The sequence below is a fragment of the Lolium rigidum genome, chromosome 6 (genome assembly GCF_022539505.1).
Source record: "Lolium rigidum isolate FL_2022 chromosome 6, APGP_CSIRO_Lrig_0.1, whole genome shotgun sequence".
Taxonomy (NCBI): Eukaryota; Viridiplantae; Streptophyta; class Magnoliopsida; order Poales; family Poaceae; genus Lolium; species Lolium rigidum.
The window spans coordinates 308,044,165-308,063,320 of NC_061513.1; the positions used below are offsets into that span (position 1 = coordinate 308,044,165).

The 19,156-nt window shown below is 41.2% G+C and overlaps 1 protein-coding gene across 1 annotated transcript; it reads right to left on the reverse strand.

Annotated features, from left to right (window-relative positions):
* Window positions 1-395: 395 nt before the first annotated feature.
* On the reverse strand, window positions 396-1,148 carry LOC124667651. Its single transcript, XM_047204914.1, has one exon. The coding sequence runs from the start codon at window positions 1,032-1,034 to the stop codon at window positions 567-569; it is 468 nt and encodes a 155-aa protein (XP_047060870.1). The 5' UTR covers window positions 1,035-1,148; the 3' UTR covers window positions 396-566.
* Window positions 1,149-19,156: the final 18,008 nt, after the last annotated feature.

Here is a 19,156-nt window from a genome sequence, read left to right on the forward strand (position 1 = left end):
GCACATAATACATAATTTGAGCCTTGAAATAGTTTAATTTGAACTTATCCGATTTGTTTGATGTTTTTCCACCTCTTGCTAAGCCATTCCTCGTCTCCGGGTGCCTAGGTATGCACCCTCGAGTTTTTTTTCCGAACCAACATTTCGGGGGGGGAACCGGTGATATATTATAGGTCACCGAAAATCATGGCTAAGAAAAAAAATCCATGGCTGCTTCTCCAAGATATATTGGACATGCTTGTGCTTTCATAGACCCTCAAATCTGAAAACAATGTAAACCCCTAAAGGGGTCATGCCCCTAATTTTGAACATATATTGTTTAATCTCAGCTGTCCTTGTGTTTCACTCATAAAACATTTCAGTCCAATAGTCTTATTTTTTCCAAAAATCGACACATGACATGAACAGGAGCACACCCAGGTAGATTTGTACAACTGATGTCGCGTCTCACGTACGTTCTTGCATGCCAAACTTTTAGCTTCAAAGAACTAGTAATACGGCGTAGAAAACAAAATTAAACCTGAGTCCGAGACTAATCGATCGCCAGAATCCACCATAGAACGAAGTTACTTCTCGGCCGCGACGTCGGCTTTCTTGACCACCGGCGGCAGCTGGTTGCCGTCGGAGTCGAAGGCGATGTGGCCGGAGAACTGGAGCGGCCGGCACTTGTCCCCCATGATGATGGCCTTCCTCCACACGGCCTCCTCGTCCTCCACCACCGCCTCCGCCTCCTCGTCGTCGTCGCTGCTGCTCGGCGCCGGAGACCGCCTGTTCCACGACACCATCCTGGCCGCCTTGCCGCCGATGCCGCTCAGGCTGGCGGCGAGCATGTTCTTCCGGTTGCCGGCCCCTCCCGTCTTCTCCAGCGGCGCCGTCGTCGTCCCGCGCTGCTTCCACAGCTTGGCATGCGTGCTGCTGGTGCAGAGCGAGACCACGACCGCCGCGACGACAAGGACGACGAGAAACACGACGAGGAGGGGAGGCGCCGCCGCTGCTACCGGGGCGTGGACCGCGAAGAAGGTGAGCCTCGCCATGGCTGCGTCCCGTGATCGATCGTTCCTTTATTTGCTTCAGCTTGGCCGACGCGAGTGAAGCACGAGTGCTAGCTTAGCTTACAAGCTGGGGAGAGATCTTTGTCTGAGACTGAGAGTAGCACTATAGTAAAGTGGACTAAATATGGGGAAGATGGGGAAACTATCTGCGGTTTATATGCACGCACGGCTGCGCACTCTGTCCGTCAGTAGACAGAATCGTGACTTGAGATGGTTCAGCGGCCGTGCAAGACGATCCAGATTGACCGGGCGACGGCGATTGACGGGTCGTCGCCGGCCCGGGCGGAGACTGGCCCTAGCAGACACGCGTGGGCCACCCAAGCGCGTTGAAATGTAGCAAACGATGAGGCGCCACGTCACTGGTTTGACCCAAAGACCATGCTCTGGGCTCCTACTTGATTCTGTACTGGTAGGAAAATCTTCGGAAATTGCATTCGTACATTCCGGTGTTCTAGTCAAAGATAAAAATAAAAATGAAGTTTAAAAAAAAATAAAAAAAAATGGAAAACGCTTTGGATCCGGCTACAGCGATCGGTCGTCCGGCCTCGCTCCAGCGCCGGCTTAATGGGCCTTCTTTTTTCGGCCCAACAATGGTTTCGCTGCAAAACACATAAGTGAGATGATGAACTATTTGTTGTAAACAATCCGTAATTTTTGTAGGATTTGTTGTTAACAATTGTTGTAAAGAGACAACTTTTTTTGATGCTAATAACAAAGTGATTTTTTATTTTGTTGTAACCATTTGTGACTTTGGATAAAATAGTAGGTGATTTTTGTTATAATTCTATATGTAGCAAATTAAATAGTCTGTGGTTTTTGTGGATGATGTTTGCGACTTTTGTTGTAAACACCCAAATTATTTGTGGCCTGTGTGCTAATTATTGTTGTAAATATTTTACTGGTTTGTTCTAAAGATATTTCTGGAATGAAAGCGAACTTTTATTGTAAACATCCAAATAAAATAATGTTGGTTTTTGTTATTAATTATTGTTGTAAGTATGTTTCCGATTTGTTGTAAAGATATTATTGCATGGAAACTGACTATTATTGTAAACACCCAAATAAAAAATATTGTTTTTGTTGTTAATTATTATTGTAAATATATTGATAATTTGTTGTACATATATGTGAAGATTTCATCGTGAAAATTTTGTTGTAATACTTTTTATTTTTTGTACACAAAGCGGCTGGTTTTTGTTGCTATACTAAACAACGGGTTTTGTTGTAAATATCTGAAAGTTTGGGAGCAAAGGGAAACACGTGTTCGGTTTAAACTGATAGGCTTAGGACCGCGGGTTGATTTTCCAAAAACCAGGGTCAAAATGCAAAAATCGAAATGCTGCTAATTCTAGCCGGTAGATCGTGATCGGACGGCCGGGACAGCAACCGATTTTCTCTGCCCAGGTCGGTCGCCCGACGCTGAGCGCGGGCCAATAAAAATCGGCCCTGCATTCGAAATTCGGGCAGGTTTGAGCAGTAGCATATTTGGCTGAATTTTTTTGTTTGAGCGTAGCCAACAATCATACACCACACGTCTAGTTTGACCCGCAGACCATATTAGAGTTTTTTGTTTTGTTTTCATGCTGGCTATTTGCCGCGGACGTAAGATACTAGGCCATGATGGGCTTTTGGTAAATTTTCGTTTAATTTTTGGCCAAGGTAGGCATTTTGATAATTCTTTGGTTGTTGGAGAATCATCAGAATTCACTCATATATATTATTATTTGAGCCAAAAGAGAAAAAATGTTACACTTGGATTCGAAAGTATTGTAACTTTAGCAATTTTTTGACAAATTTTCTTAGGTCACATGAATTGGTTATTCATAGATATTTTAGTTTTTTCTAATTAAGATTTGTTAATATCATATTTTTGTTGTCAAAAAGTGGAACTAATATAATTGTTCATCGACAAGTGACTACATGTACAAAATACTCTGATCATCACAATGCTTAATGATTGACTAACATATGATGACGAATTAAGGCACATACACTACCAATTATAAATAAACAGACAAACCATTAGGAAAAGGCACGAATGAGGCTTGATTACGAAATAACCTTTTAAATTATATTATAATAGAATGAAAAGAAGTAAAAATACAATACATAATGTCATGATAGAAAAAAATCAATGTATGTTAAGAAAGGAAGTCAAAATGTTATGGGGTCTGCATCTTCTACCATCGCGACAGTGATATCGTACGAGGGTTGTGAGGCAACAAACTTCGAGTACTGTATTGGGCCGCATTAAAACCGTTCACACGTTTCACTATTTTATCTATCAACAAACATGTAGGTGGTTGTGTCTGCGTCACTATAGTTACCGATGCCTCCTGCCGTCTATCAGTATTAAAAATGATCATAGCATGTTTATACTAAACATTCTTACTTTTCTAACATACAGTTTATCATTAAACGGCATGAGGTTTTCTAATTTGTAGAGTTTACATATAATGTCAACAAGTAATTGTAATGCAATGTTAACTAGTACATGCTAACTTTGTCTCAGAACGTTAACCATATAATGTACTGGTCGAAATGTAAGTTCGTTGTTGTATAGTTCACACATCTATATTTATATACACAATATCCCAAAATTAGAACCATTCTTCTACAAAAAGTAGAACCCCGGCCTGTTTCAGATTGAAATTATACATTTTTTAGTTCTTTTAGTTTTTGACCTTTTTCTAACGAAATTATTTCAAGAAGAGAAAGATGCAACATAATGTATTTATAATTTTTTATGTCTGTTTAGTGCATGCCTTATCTATTTTGTTTTTGACACACATACAGTAGGGAAAAAAATCCTTACTATGTCATTTTCTATTAAATAATTAAGATGAATAATATTTACATGATATATGTTCTGGAGGGAGCTAGTGCTCATAAAATATCTTGCCAGGATTGAAGATAATAATGGTGAGTTCTATTGATGGCTCCACATTGTTGAAGATAAAATAATTTCTTTGATCCCATAAGCTAGCTCCAATATCCTGTGATGATGATCTCTATGATAAAATATTTGTTGTATCTGATTTTGGCGTCCGAAATCATTTGATGAATTTGTAAGCCATCGTTCCATTCAATTCCAAGCGTCCACCAGAAAATCTAGCTAAAAGAGCATTCACAAAAGAGCTGCATGAGAGTTTCTTCATGGCATGAGCCGCATATTGAAAGTGCATGGAGCCCCCATGTGTGGTTTTGGTAATTAATGATAATCCCTATGGACTAATGTTTGCATTGAGTTATATTTGTAGGAGTTGTTCATAGGCAATGCTTGAACCATATGTTGGCTTCAAGATTGCAATAAGAAGCAAATGAAGAAGATCAAGTGTCAAGTATGTCTTGAAGGTGAAGATGAAGTGAGCTCTTGATGGCGTGTAATACACACGTTCGTTGGGAACCCCAAGAGGAAGGTATGATGCGCACAGCAGCAAGTTTTCCCTCAGTAAGAAACCAAGGTTTATCGAACCAGTAGGAGTCAAGAAGCACGTCGAAGGTTGATGGCGGCGGGATGTAGTGCGGCGCAACACCAGGGATTCCGGCGCCAACGTGGAACCTGCACAACACAACCAAAGTACTTTGCCCCAACGAAACAGTGAGGTTGTCAATCTCACCAGCTTGCTGTAACAAAGGATTAGATGTATAGTGTGGATGATGATTGTTTGCAGAAAACAGTAGAATAAGTATTGCAGTAGATTGTATTCAATGTAAAAGAATAGGACCGGGGTCCACAGTTCACTAGGTGGTATCTCTCCCATAAGATAAATAGCATGTTGGGTGAACAAATTACAGTTGGGCAATTGACAAATAAAGAGGGCATGACCATGCACATACATGATATGATAAGTATAGTGAGATTTAGTTGGGCATTACGACAAAGTACATAGACCGCTATCCAGCATGCATCTATGCCTAAAAAGTTCACCTTCAGGTTATCATCCGAACCCCTTCCAAGTATTAAGTTGTAAACAACGGACAATTGCATTAAGTATGGTGCGTAATGTAATCAATAACTACATCCTCGGACATAGCGTCAATGTTTTATCCCTAGTGGCAACAAGACATCCACAACCTTAGAACTTTCCATCACCGTCCTGCATTTAATGGAGGCATGAACCCACTATCGAGCATAAATACTCCCTCTTGGAGTTAAGAGTAAAAACTTGGCCGGAGCCTCTACTAATAACGGAGAGCATGCAAGATCATAAACAACACATAGGTAATAGATTGATAATCAACATAACATAGTATTCTCTATCCATCGGATCCCGACAAACACAACATATAGCATTACGGATAGATGATCTTGATCATGTTAGGCAGCTCACAAGATCCGACAATGAAGCACATAAGGAGAAGACGACCATCTAGCTACCGCTATGGACCCATAGTCCAGGGGTGAACTACTCACTCATCACTCCGGAGGCGATCATGGCGATGAAGAGACCTCCGGAGATGATTCCCCTCTCCGGCAGGTGCCGGAGGCGATCTCCTCGAATCCCCCGAGATGGGATTGGCGGCGGCGGCGTCTCTCGGAAGGTTTTCCGTATCGTGGCTCTCGCATCGGGGGTTTCGCGACGAAGACTATATGTAGGCGGAAGGGCAGGTCGTGGGGCCACACGAGGGCCCCACACACCAGGGCCGCGCGGCCAAGGCCCGGGCCGCGCCGCCCTGTTGTGGCGGCGCCTCGTGGCCCCACTTCGTAAGTCCTCCGGTCTTCTGGAAGCTTCGTGTAAAAATAGGCCCCTGGGCATTGATTTCGTCCAATTCCGAGAATATTTCCTTACTAGGATTTCTGAAACCAAAAAACAGCAGAAAACATCAACTGGCTCTTCAGCATCTCGTTAATAGGTTAGTGCCGGAAAATGCATAAATATGATATAAAGTATGCATAAAACATGTAGATATCATCAATAATGTGGCATGGAACATAAGAAATTATCGATACGTCGGAGACGTATCAGCATCCCCAAGCTTAGTTCCTGCTCGTCCCGAGCAGGTAAACGATAACAAAGATAATTTCGGAGTGACATGCCATCATAACCTTGATCATACTATTGTAAGCATATGTAATGAATGCAGCGATCAAAACAATGGTAATGACATGAGTAAACAAATGAATCATAAAGCAAAGACTTTTCATGAATAGTACTTTCAAGACAAGCATCAATAAGTCTTGCATAAGAGTTAACTCATAAAGCAATAAATCAAAGTAAAGGTATTGAAGCAATGATACGTCTCCAACGTATCGATAATTTCTTGTGTTCCATGCCACATTATTGATGTTATCTACATGTTTTATGCACACTTTATATCATATTCGTGCATTTTCGGGAACTAACCTATTAACAAGATGCCGAAGTGCCAGTTGCTGTTTTCTGTCGTTTTTGGTTTCAGAAATCCTAGTAAAGAAATATTCTCGGAATTGGACGAAATAAAAGCCCGGAGGCCTATTTTCTCACGAAGCTTCCGGAAGACCGAAGACGAGACGAAGAGGGGCCACGGGGAGCCAAACCCTAGGGCGGCGCGGCCCCCCTTGGCCGCGCGGCCCCGTGGTGTGGGCCCCCCGTGCCGCCTCTCGACTTGCCCTTCCGCCTACAAATAGCCTCCGTGACGAAACCCCCGCACCGAGAGCCACGATACGGAAAACATTACTGAGACGCCGTCGCCGCCGATCCCATCTCGGGGATCCCGGAGATCGCCTCCGGCACCCTCGCCGGAGAGGGGAATCATCTCCCGGAGGACTCTACGCCGCCATGGTCGCCTCCGGTGTGATGTGTGAGTAGTCTACCCCTGGACTATGGGTCCATAGCAGTAGCTAGATGGTTGTCTTCTCCCCATTGTGCTATCATTGTCGGATCTTGTGAGCTGCCTATCATGATCAAGATCATCTATATGTAATTCTATATGTTGCGTTTGTTGGGATCCGATGAATAGAGAATACTTGTTATGTTGATTATCAAAGTTATGCTTATGTGTTGTTTATGATCTTGCATGCTCTCCGTTATTAGTAGATGCTCCGGCCAAGTAGATGCTTTTAACTCCAAGAGGGAGTACTTATGCTCGATAGTGGGTTCATGCCCGCATTGACACCTGGGACAAGTGACAGAAAGTTCTAAGGTTGTGTTGTGTCGTTGCCACTAGGGATAAAACATTGATGCTATGTCTAAGGATGTAGTTGTTGATTACATTACGCACCATACTTAATGCAATTGTCTGTTGCTTGCAACTTAATACCGGAGGGGGTTCGGATGATAACCTCGAAGGTGGACTTTTTAGGCATAGATGCAGTTGGATGGCGGTCTATGTACTTTGTCGTAATGCCCAATTAAATCTCACTATACTCATCATGATATGTATGTGCATTGTCATGCTCTCTTTATTTGTCAATTTCCCAACCGTAATTTGTTCACCCAACATGCCGTTCGTCTTATGGGAGAGACACCTCTAGTGAACTGTGGACCCCGGTCCAATTCTCTTTACCGAAATACAATCTACCGCAATACTTGTTCTACTCGTTTTCCGCAAACAATCATCTTCCACACAATACGGTTAATCCTTTGTTACAGACAAGTCGGTGAGATTGACAACCTCACCGTTTCGTTGGGGCAAAGTAGTTTGGTTGTGTTGTGCGGGTTCCACGTTGGCGCCGAATCTCCGGTGTTGCGCCGCACTACATCCCGCCGCCATCAACCTTCAACGTGCTTCTTGGCTCCTCCCGGTTCGATAAACCTTGGTTTCTTTCCGAGGGAAAACTTGCTGCTGTGCTCATCATACCTTCCTCTTGGGGTTGCCCAACGAACGTGTGAAATACACGCCATCAAGCATATTTTCTGGCGCCGTTGCCGGGGAGATCAAGACACGCTGCAAGGGGAGTCTCCACTTCTCAATCTCTTTACTTTGTTTTTTTCTTGCTTTATTTTATTTACTACTTTGTTTGCTGCACTAAATCAAAATACAAAAAAAATTAGTTGCTAGTTTTACTTTATTTGCTATCTTGTTTGCTATATCGAAAACACAAAAAAATTAGTTTACTTGCATTTACTTTATCTAGTTTGCTTTATTTACTCGTTGCTAAAATGGCCAACGCTGAAAATACTAAGTTGTGTGACTTCACAACCACAAATAATAATGATTTCTTATGCACACCTATTGCTCCACCTCGCTACTACAAGCAGAATTCTTTGAAATTAAACCTCGCTTTATCGAATCTTGTCATGAAAGATCAATTTTCCGGAATTAGTTCGATGATGTCGCTGCCCATCTTAATAATTTTGTTGAACTATGCGAAATGCAAAAATATAAAGATGTAGATGGTGATATTATTAAACTAAAATTGTTCCCTTTCTCATTAAGAGGAAGAGCTAAAGATTGGTCTGCTATCTCCGCCTAAGAATAGTATTGATTCATGGACTAAATGCAAGGATGCTTTTATTGGTAGATATTATCCCCCTGCTAAAATTATATCTTTGAGGAGTAGCATAATGAATTTTAAACAATTAGATACTCGAACATGTTGCTCAAGCTTGGGAAAGAATGAAATCTCTGGTTAAAAATTGCCCAACCCATGGATCGACTACTTGGATGATCATCCAAACCTTCTATGCAGGACTAAATTTTTCTTCACGGAATTTATTGGATTCAACTTGCTTGGAGGTACCTTTATGTCCATCACTCTTGGTGAAGCAACAAAGCTTCTTGATAATATGATGATCAACTACTCTGAATGGCACACGGAAAGAGCTCCGCAAGGTAAGAAGGTAAATTATGTCGAAGAAACCTCTTCCTTGAGTGATAAGATTGATGTTATTATGTCTATGCTTGTGAATGATAGGACTAATATTGATCCTAATAATGTTCCGTTAGCTTCATTGGTTGCACAAGAAGAACATGTTGATGTAAACTTCATTAAAAATAATAATTTCAACAACAATGCTTACCGGAACAATTCTAGTAACAACTATAGGCCATATCCTTATAATAATGGCAACGGCTATGGTAATTCTTATGGAAATTCTTACAACAATAATAGGAACTCACCCCCTGGACTTGAAGCCATGCTTAAAGAATTTATTGGTACACAAACTGCTTTTAACAAAAAGAATATAGCTAAAGTTTGGACTATTACCACCACTAGTAATGCTAATGCTACACATGTTGCTGCACCTCCTACTCATACTAATAAAAGAATTGGTGTTAGCAATGTTTCCACTTCTAATGCAAAGCGCGAAAAACTGCCCTGAAACTGCTAAACTGCTGAAACTCACTTGTGATAAAGCTCGCTGAAATTTTTTCCAACATTGGGGATGATGATCCCATTGCTTTAGATTATAATGGTTTGAATTTTGATGATTGCCACATCTCTGAAGTTATAAAGTTCTTGCAAAAACTTGCTAAAAGTCCTAATGCTAGTGCTATAAATTTGGCTTTCACGCATCATATTACAAATGCTCTCATAAAAGCTAGAGAAGAGAAACTAGAGCGCTAAGCCTCTATTCCTAAAAAGTTAGAAGATGGTTGGGAGCCCATCATTAAGATGAAGGTTAAAGATTTTGATTGTAATGCTTTATGTGATCTTGGTGCAAGTATTTCTGTTATGCCGAAGAAAATTTATAATATGCTTGACTTGCCACCGCTGAAAAATTGTTATTTGGATGTTAATCTTGCCGATCATTCTACAAAGAAACCTCTGGGTAAAGTTGATAATGTTCACATTACCGTTAACAATAATCTTGTTCCCGTTGATTTTGTTGTCTTGGATATTGAATGCAATGCATCTTGTCCAATTATATTGGGAAGACCTTTTCTTCGAACTGTTGGTGCTATTATTGATGTGAGGGAAGGTAATATAAAATATCAATTTCCTCTCAAGAAAGGTATGGAACACTTCCCTAGAAAGAGAATAAAGGTACCTTATGATTCTATTATTAGAACAAATTATGATGTTGATGCTTCATCTCTCGATGTTACTTGATATACACTTTCAGCGCCTAGCTGAAAGGCGTTAAAGAAAAGCGCTTATGGGAGACAACCCATGTTTTTACCTACAGTACTTTGTTTTTATTTTGTGTCTTGGAAGTTGTTTACTACTGTAGCAACCTCTCCTTATCTTAGTTTTGTGTTTTGTTGTGCCAAGTTAAGCCGTTGATAGAAAAGTAAGTACTAGATTTGGATTACTGCGCAGTTCCAGATTTCTTTGCTGTCACGAATCTGAGCCCACTGCCCTGCAGGAAGCTCAGAAAATTATGCCAATTTACGTGCATGATCCTCAGATATGTACGCAACTTTCATTCAATTTGAGAATTTTCATTTGAGCAAGTCTGGTGCCATTTTAAAATTCGTCAATACGAACTGTTCTGTTTTGACAGATTCTGCCTTTTATTTCGCATTGCCTCTTTCGCTATGTTGGATGAATTTCTTTGATCCACTAATGTCCAGTAGCATTATGCAATGTCCAGAAGTGTTAAGAATGATTGTGTCACCTCTGAATATGTCAATTTATATTGTGCACTAACCCTCTAATGAGTTGTTTCGAGTTTGGTGTGGAGGAAGTTTTCAAGGATCAAGAGAGGAGTATGATGCAACATGATCAAGGAGAGTGAAAGCTCTAAGCTTGGGGATGCACCCGGTGGTTCACCCCTGCATATATCAAGAAGACTCAAGCGTTTAAGCTTGGGGATGCCCAAGGCATCCCCTTCTTCATCGACAAATTATCGGGTTCCTCCCCCGAAACTACATTTTTATTCGGCCACATCTTATGTGCTTTTTCTTGGAGCGTCGGTTTGTTTTTATTTTTGTTTTGTTTGAATAAAATGGATCCTAGCATTCACTTCATGGGAGAGATACACGCTCCGCTGTAGCATATGGACAAATATGTCCTTGGTTTCTACTCATAGTATTCATGGCGAAGTTTCTCCTTCGTTAAATTGTTATATGGTTGGAATTGGAAAATGATACATGTAGTAATTGCTATAAATGTCTTGGGTAATGTGATACTTGGCAATTGTTGTGCTCATATTTAAGCTCTTGCATCATATGCTTTGCACCCATTAATGAAGAAATACATAGAGCATGCTAAAATTTGGTTTGCATATTTGGTTTCTCTAAGGTCTAGATAATTTCTAGTATTGAGTTTGAACAACAAGGAAGACGGTGTAGAGTCTTATAATGTTTTCAATATGTCTTTTATGTGAGTTTTGCTGCACCGGTTCATCCTTGTGTTTGTTTCTAACAAGCCTTGCTAGCCTAAACCTTGTATCGAGAGGGAATACTTCTCATGCATCCAAAATACTTGAGCCAACCACTATGCCATTTGTGTCCACCATACCTACCTACTACATGGTATTTCCCGCCATTCCAAAGTAAATTGCTTGAGTGCTACCTTTAAACAATTCAAAATTTATTTCCTCTTATTTGTGTCAATGTTTTATAGCTCATGAGGAAGTATGTGGTGTTTATCTTTCAATCTTGTTGGGCAACTTTCACCAATGGACTAGTGGCTTCATCCGCTTATCCAATAATTTTGCAAAAAGAGCTGGCAATGGGATTCCCGATCCCAAATTAACAAACTAAAAATAGACACTCCTCCATGGTATGTGATTGTTGGACGGCACCCGAAGGATTCGGTTAGCCATGGCTTGTGTAAGCAAAGGTTGGGAGGAGTGTCATCATAATAAAACTAAAATAAAAAGGTACTCCTTCATGGTATGAGATTGTTGGCGGGCACCCGAGGATTCGGTTAGCCATGGTTTGTGAAAGAAAGGTTGGAAGGAGTGCCATCCAAAAATAAAATAAAATGGGAGCCGCTCTTTGAAGGTTTGTCCGGCAAGGGGGTTAGAGTACCCGCTACCATTCGTTGACAACAACAAACACCTCTCAAAACTTTACTTTTATGCTCTCTTTATGTTTTCAAAATCAAAGCTCTAGCACAAATATAGCAATCGATGCTTTTCCTCTATGAGGACCATTCTTTTACTTTCAATGTTGAGTCAGTTCACCTATTTCTCTCCACCTCAAGAAGCAAACACTTGTGTGAACTGTGCATTGATTCCTACATATTCGCTTATTGCACTTATTATATTACTCTATGTTGACAATATCCATGAGATATACATGTTACAAGTTGAAAGCAACCGCTGAAACTTAATCTTCTTTTGTGTTGCTTCAATACCTTTACTTTGAATTATTGCTTTATGAGTTAACTCTTATGCAAGACTTATTGATGCTTGTCTTGAAGTGCTATTCATGAAAAGTCTTTGCTTTATGATTCACTTGTTTACTCATGTCATACACATTGTTTTGATCGCTGCACTCACTACATATGCTTTACAAATAGTATGATCAAGTTTATGATGGCATGTCACTCCGAAATTATCTTTGTTATCGTTTTACTCGCTCGGGACGAGCAGAACTAAGCTTGGGGATGCTGATACGTCTCCAACGTATCGATAATTTCTTGTGTTCCATGCCACATTATTGATGTTATCTACATGTTTTATGCACACTTTATATCATATTCGTGCATTTTCGGGAACTAACCTATTAACAAGATGCCGAAGTGCCGCTTCGTTGTTCTACGCTGTTTTTGGTTTCGAAATCCTAGTAAAGAAATATTCTCGGAATTGGACGAAATAAAAGCCCGGAGGCCTATTTTCTCACGAAGCTTCCGGAAGACCGAAGACGAGACGAAGAGGGGCCACGGGGAGCCAAACCCTAGGGCGGCGCGGCCCCCCCTTGGCCGCGCGGCCCCGTGGTGTGGGCCCCCGTGCCGCCTCTCGACTTGCCCTTCCGCCTACAAATAGCCTCCGTGACGAAACCCCCGACACCGAGAGCCACGATACGGAAAACATTACCGAGACGCCGTCGCCGCCGATCCCATCTCGGGGGATCCTCGGAGATCGCCTCCGGCACCCCGCCGGAGAGGGGAATCATCTCCCGGAGGACTCTACGCCGCCATGGTCACCTCCGGTGTGATGTGTGAGTAGTCTACCCCTCGGACTATGGGTCCATAGCAGTAGCTAGATGGTTGTCTTCTCCCCATTGTGCTATCATTGTCGGATCTTGTGAGCTGCCTATCATGATCAAGATCATCTATATGTAATTCTATATGTTGCGTTTGTTGGGATCCGATGAATAGAGAATACTTGTTATGTTGATTATCAAAGTTATGCTTATGTGTTGTTTATGATCTTGCATGCTCTCCGTTATTAGTAGATGCTCGGCCAAGTAGATGCTTTTAACTCCAAGAGGGAGTACTTATGCTCGATAGTGGGTTCATGCCTGCATTGACACCTGGGACGAGTGACGAAAGTTCTAAGGTTGTGTTGTGCTCGTTGCCACTAGGGATAAAACATTGATGCTATGTCTAAGGATGTAGTTGTTGATTACATTACGCACCATACTTAATGCAATTGTCCGTTGCTTGCAACTTAATACCGGAGGGGGTTCGGATGATAACCCGAAGGTGGACTTTTTAGGCATAGATGCAGTTGGATGGCGGTCTATGTACTTTGTCGTAATGCCCAATTAAATCTCACTATACTCATCATGATATGTATGTGCATTGTCATGCTCTCTTTATTTGTCAATTGCCCAACTGTAATTTGTTCACCCAACATGCTCGTTCGTCTTATGGGAGAGACACCTCTAGTGAACTGTGGACCCCGGTCCAATTCTCTTTATCGAAATACAATCTACTTGCAATACTTGTTCTACTCGTTTTCTGCAAACAATCATCTTCCACACAATACGGTTAATCCTTTGTTACAGCAAGCCGGTGAGATTGACAACCTCACTGTTTCGTTGTGGCAAAGTAGTTTGGTTGTGTTGTGCAGGTTCCACGTTGGCGCCGGAATCTCTGGTGTTGCGCCGCACTACATCCCGCCGCCATCAACCTTCATCGTGCTTCTTGGCTCCTCCTGGTTCGATAAACCTTGGTTTCTTTCTGAGGAAAAACTTGCTGCTGTGCTCATCATACCTTCCTCTTGGGGTTGCCCAACGAACGTGTGAAATACACGCCATCAAGCAACACAAAGGAAGATTGAGTTTCAGCGGTTGCTTTCAACTTATAACATGTATATCTCATGGATATTGTCAATGTAAAGTAATATAACAAGTGCAATATGCAAGTATGTAGGAATCAATGCACAGTTCACACAAGTGTTTGCTTCTTGAGGTGGAAAGAGATAGGTGAACTGACTAAACATAAAAGTAAAAGAAAGGCCCTTCGCAGAGGGAGCATTGATTGCTATATTTGTGCTAGAGCTTTGGTTTTGAAAACAAGAAACAATTTTGTCAACGGTAGTAATAAAGCATATGTATCATGTAAATTATATCTTACAAGTTGCAAGCCTCATGCATAGTATACTAATAGTGCCCGCACCTTGTCCTAGTTAGCTTGGATTACCGGGATTATCATCGCAATACACATGTTTTAACCAAGTGTCACAAAGGGGTACCTCTATGCCGCATGTACAAAGGTCTAAGGAGAAAGCTCGCATTTGGATTTCTCGCTTTTGATTATTCTCAACTTAGACATCCATACCGGGACAACATAGACAACAGATAATGGACTCCTCTTTAATGCATAAGCATGTAGCAACAATTAATGTTCTCATATGAGATTGATGATATATGTCCAAAACCCGAAACTTCCACCATGATTCATGGCTTTAGTTAGCGGCCCAATGTTCTTCTCTAACATTATGCATGCTCTAACCATTAAATGAGTGGTAAATCTCCCTTACTTCAGACAAGACGGACATGCATAGCAACTCACATGATATTCAACAAAGAGTAGTTGATGGCGTCCCCGGGAACATGGTTATCGCACAACAAACAACTTAATAAGAGATAAAGTGCATAAGTACATATTCAATACCACAATAGTTTTTAAGCTATTTGTCCCATGAGCTATATATTGCAAAGGTAAAGAAATGGAAATTTTAAAGGTAGCACTCAAGCAATTTACTTTGGAATGGCGGAGAAATACCATGTAGTAGGTAGGTATGGTGGACACAAATGGCATAGTGGTTGGCTCAAGGATTTTGGATGCATGAGAAGTATTCCCTCTCGATACAAGGTTTAGGCTAGCAAGGTTATTTGAAACAAACACAAGGATGAACCGGTGCAGCAAAACTCACATAAAAGACATATTGTAAACATTATAAGACTCTACACCGTCTTCCTTGTTGTTCAAACTCAATACTAGAAATTATCTAGACTTTAGAGAGGCCAATTATGCAAACCAAATTTTAGCAAGCTCTATGTATTTCTTCATTAATAGGTGCAAAGTATATGATGCAGGAGCTTAAACATGAGCACAACAATTGCCAAGTATCAAATTATTCAAGACATTTTAGAATTACTACATGTAGCATTTCCCGATTCCAACCATATAACAATTTAACGAAGAAGATTCAACCTTCGCCATGAATACTATGAGTAAAGCCTAAGGACATATTTGTCCATATGCAACAGCGGAGCGTGTCTCTCTCCCACACAATGAATGCTAGGATCCATTTTATTCAAACAAAAAACAAAAACAAAAACAAACCGACGCTCCAAGCAAAGCACATAAGATGTGATGGAATAAAAATATAGTTTCGGGGAGGAACCCGATAATGTTGTCGATGAAGAAGGGGATGCCTTGGGCATCCCCAAGCTTAGACGCTTGAGTCTTCTTAAAATATGCAGGGGTGAACCACCGGGGCATCCCCAAGCTTAGAGCTTTCACTCTCCTTGATCATATTGTATCACCTCCCTCTCTTGATCCTTGAAAACTTCCTCCACACCAAACTCAAAACAACTCATTAGAGGGTTAGTGCATAATAAAAATTCACATGTTCAGAGGTGACATAATCATTCTTAACACTTCTGGACATTGCACAAAGCTACTGAAAGTCAATGGAATAGAAAAATCCATCAAGCATAGCAAAACAGGCAATGCGAAATAAAAGGCAGAATCTGTCAAAACAGAACAGTTCGTAAAGACAAATTTTATTGAGGCACCAGACTTGCTCAGATGAAAATGCTGAAATTGAATGAAAGTTGCGTACATATCTGAGGATCAGTCACGTAAATTGGCATAATTTTATGAGTTACCTACAGAGAATTAGGCCCAGATTCGTGACAGCAAAGAAATCTGTTTCTGCGCAGTAATCCAAATCTAGTATTGACTTTACTATCAAAGACTTTACTTGGCACAACAATGCACAAAACTAAGATAAGGAGAGGTTGCTACAGTAGTAACAACTTCCAAGACTCAAATATAAAATAAAAGTACTGTAGTAAAAACATGGGTTGTCTCCCATAAGCGCTTTTCTTTAACGCCTTTCAGCTAGGCGCAGAAAGTGTGTATCAAGTATTATCGAGAGATGAAGCATCAACATAGGTGTTGGGAGTTTTCTCAACTATGCATTTTATCTTATCTATGTGAGTTTCAGAGGCTCCTTTTTCATTATACTTAGGCTTGCTATCCTCATCAAACAAATTTTCGGGAACAAGCCAACCATAGTTATTTTCTAGAGCGTCATTCATTCCCAGGAGCTTACAGGGTATTGTTGTTTTAATCTCCCCACCATCATTAATATTATTAGTGTACCTTACTCTCTCCATATCCATCTTTTCAAGGATACTAACAAAATTGGTATAAGAGCCAAACATATTGTATTTGATAAAGACCTTTCTAGCCTCTCTTGCTACTCCACCAAATTCTTTAAGAAGGGTTTCTAAAACAAAATCTTTCTTTTCCCCTTCCTCCATATCACCGAGTGTGAGAAACATGTGTTGGATTATAGGATTAAGATTAACAAATTTAGTTTCCAACATGTGTACTAAAGAAGCAACCGCAATTTCATAAGTAGGAGCAAGTTCTACCAAGTGTCTATCTTCAAAATCTTCAGTGGTACTAACATGAGTGAAAAAATCTTCTATATTATCTCTCCCAATTATAGACCCACGTCCTACCGGTATGTCTTTTAGAGTGTACTTAGGAGGAAACATGATGAAATAAACAAAAAGTAAATAAAGTAAATGCAAGTAACTAATTTTTTTTTTTGTGTTTTTAATATGGAGAACAAGACAGTAAATAAAGTAAAACTAGCAACTAATTTTTTTGTGTTTTGATATAATGCAGCAAACAAGAAAGTAAATAAAACAAAGCAAGACAAAAACAAAGTAAAGAGATTGGATTGTGGAGACTCCCCTTGCAGCGTGTCTTGATCTCCCCGGCAACGGCGCCAGAAAATATGCTGTTGCCGTGGGAGTTGGCAATTTCCGTGGTGTAGCTTTTCTTCAGATCCCCGGCAACGGCGCCAGAAAATATGCTTGATGGCGTGTAATACACACGTTCGTTGGGAACCCCAAGAGGAAGGTATGATGCGCACAGCAGCAAGTTTTCCCTCAGTAAGAAACCAAGGTTTATCGAACCGAGTAGGGAGTCAAGAAGCACGTCGAAGGTTGATGGCGGCGGGATGTAGTGCGGCGCAACACCGGGGATTCCGGTGCCAACGTGGAACCTGCACAACACAACCAAAGTACTTTGCCCCAACGAAACAGTGAGGTTGTCAATCTCACCGGCTTGCTATAACAAAGGATTAGATGTATAGTGTGGATGATGATTGTTTGCAGAAAACAGTAGAACAAGTATTGCAGTAGATTGTATTCAATGTAAAAGAATAGGACCGGGGTCCACAGTTCACTAGTGGTGTCTCTCCCATAAGATAAATAGCATGTTGGGTGAACAAATTACAGTTGGGCAATTGACAAATAAAGAGGGCATGACCATGCACATACATGATATGATAAGTATAGTGAGATTTAGTTGGGCATTACGACAAAGTACATAGACCGCTATCCGAGCATGCATCTATGCCTAAAAAGTCCACCTTCGGGTTATCATCCGAACCCCTTCCGGTATTAAGTTGTAAACAACAGACAATTGCATTAAGTATGGTGCGTAATGTAATCAATAACTACATCCTCGGACATAGCATCAATGTTTTATCCCTAGTGGCAACAGCACATCCACAACCTTAGAACTTTCTGTCACTGTCCCAGATTTAATGGAGGCATGAACCCACTATCGAGCATAAATACTCCCTCTTGGAGTTAAGAGTAAAATCTTGGCCAGAGCCTCTACTAATAACGGAGAGCATGCAAGATCATAAACAACACATAGGTAATAGATTGATAATCAACATAACATAGTATTCTCTATCCATCGGATCCCGACAAACACAACATATAGCATTACAGATAGATGATCTTGATCATGTTAGGCAGCTCACAAGATCCGACAATGAAGCACATAAGGAGAAGACGACCATCTAGCTACTGCTATGGACCCATAGTCCAGGGGTGAACTACTCACTCATCACTCCGGAGGCGATCATGGCGATGAAGAGACCTCCGGGAGATGATTCCCCTCTCCGGCAGGGTGCCGGAGAGCGATCTCTCGAATCCCCGAGATGGGATTGGCGGCGGCGTCTCTGGAAGGTTTTCCGTATCGTGGCTCTCGGTACTGGGGGTTTCGCGACGAAGACTATATGTAGGCGAAAGGGCAGGTCAGGGGGCCACACGAGGGCCCCACACACCAGGGCCGCGCCGCCCTGTTGTGGCGGCGCCTCGTGGCCCCACTTCGTAAGTCCTCCGGTCTTCTGGAAGCTTCGTGTAAAAATAGGCCCCTGGGCGTTGATTTCGTCCAATTCCGAGAATATTTCCTTACTAGGATTTCTGAAACCAAAAACAGCAGAAAACAGCAACTGGCTCTTCGGCATCTCGTTAATAGGTTAGTGCCGGAAAATGCATAAATATGACATAAAGTATGCATAAAACATGTAGATATCATCAATAATGTGGCATGGAACATAAGAAATTATCGATACGTCGGAGACGTATCAGCTCTCAAGGTTAACTTCATTACATCAACGAAATGAAGTGCAAAGTGTCAAGTATGTCTTGAAGATGAAGATGAAGTGAGCTCTCAAGGTTAACGTCAAGACATCAACGAAATGAAGTGCAAGTTCAAGATGAGCCATCTCGAAGAGATTCTTTGCTTGACTCTTGCCATCCATATGGTGATCATGGATATGAGAAGA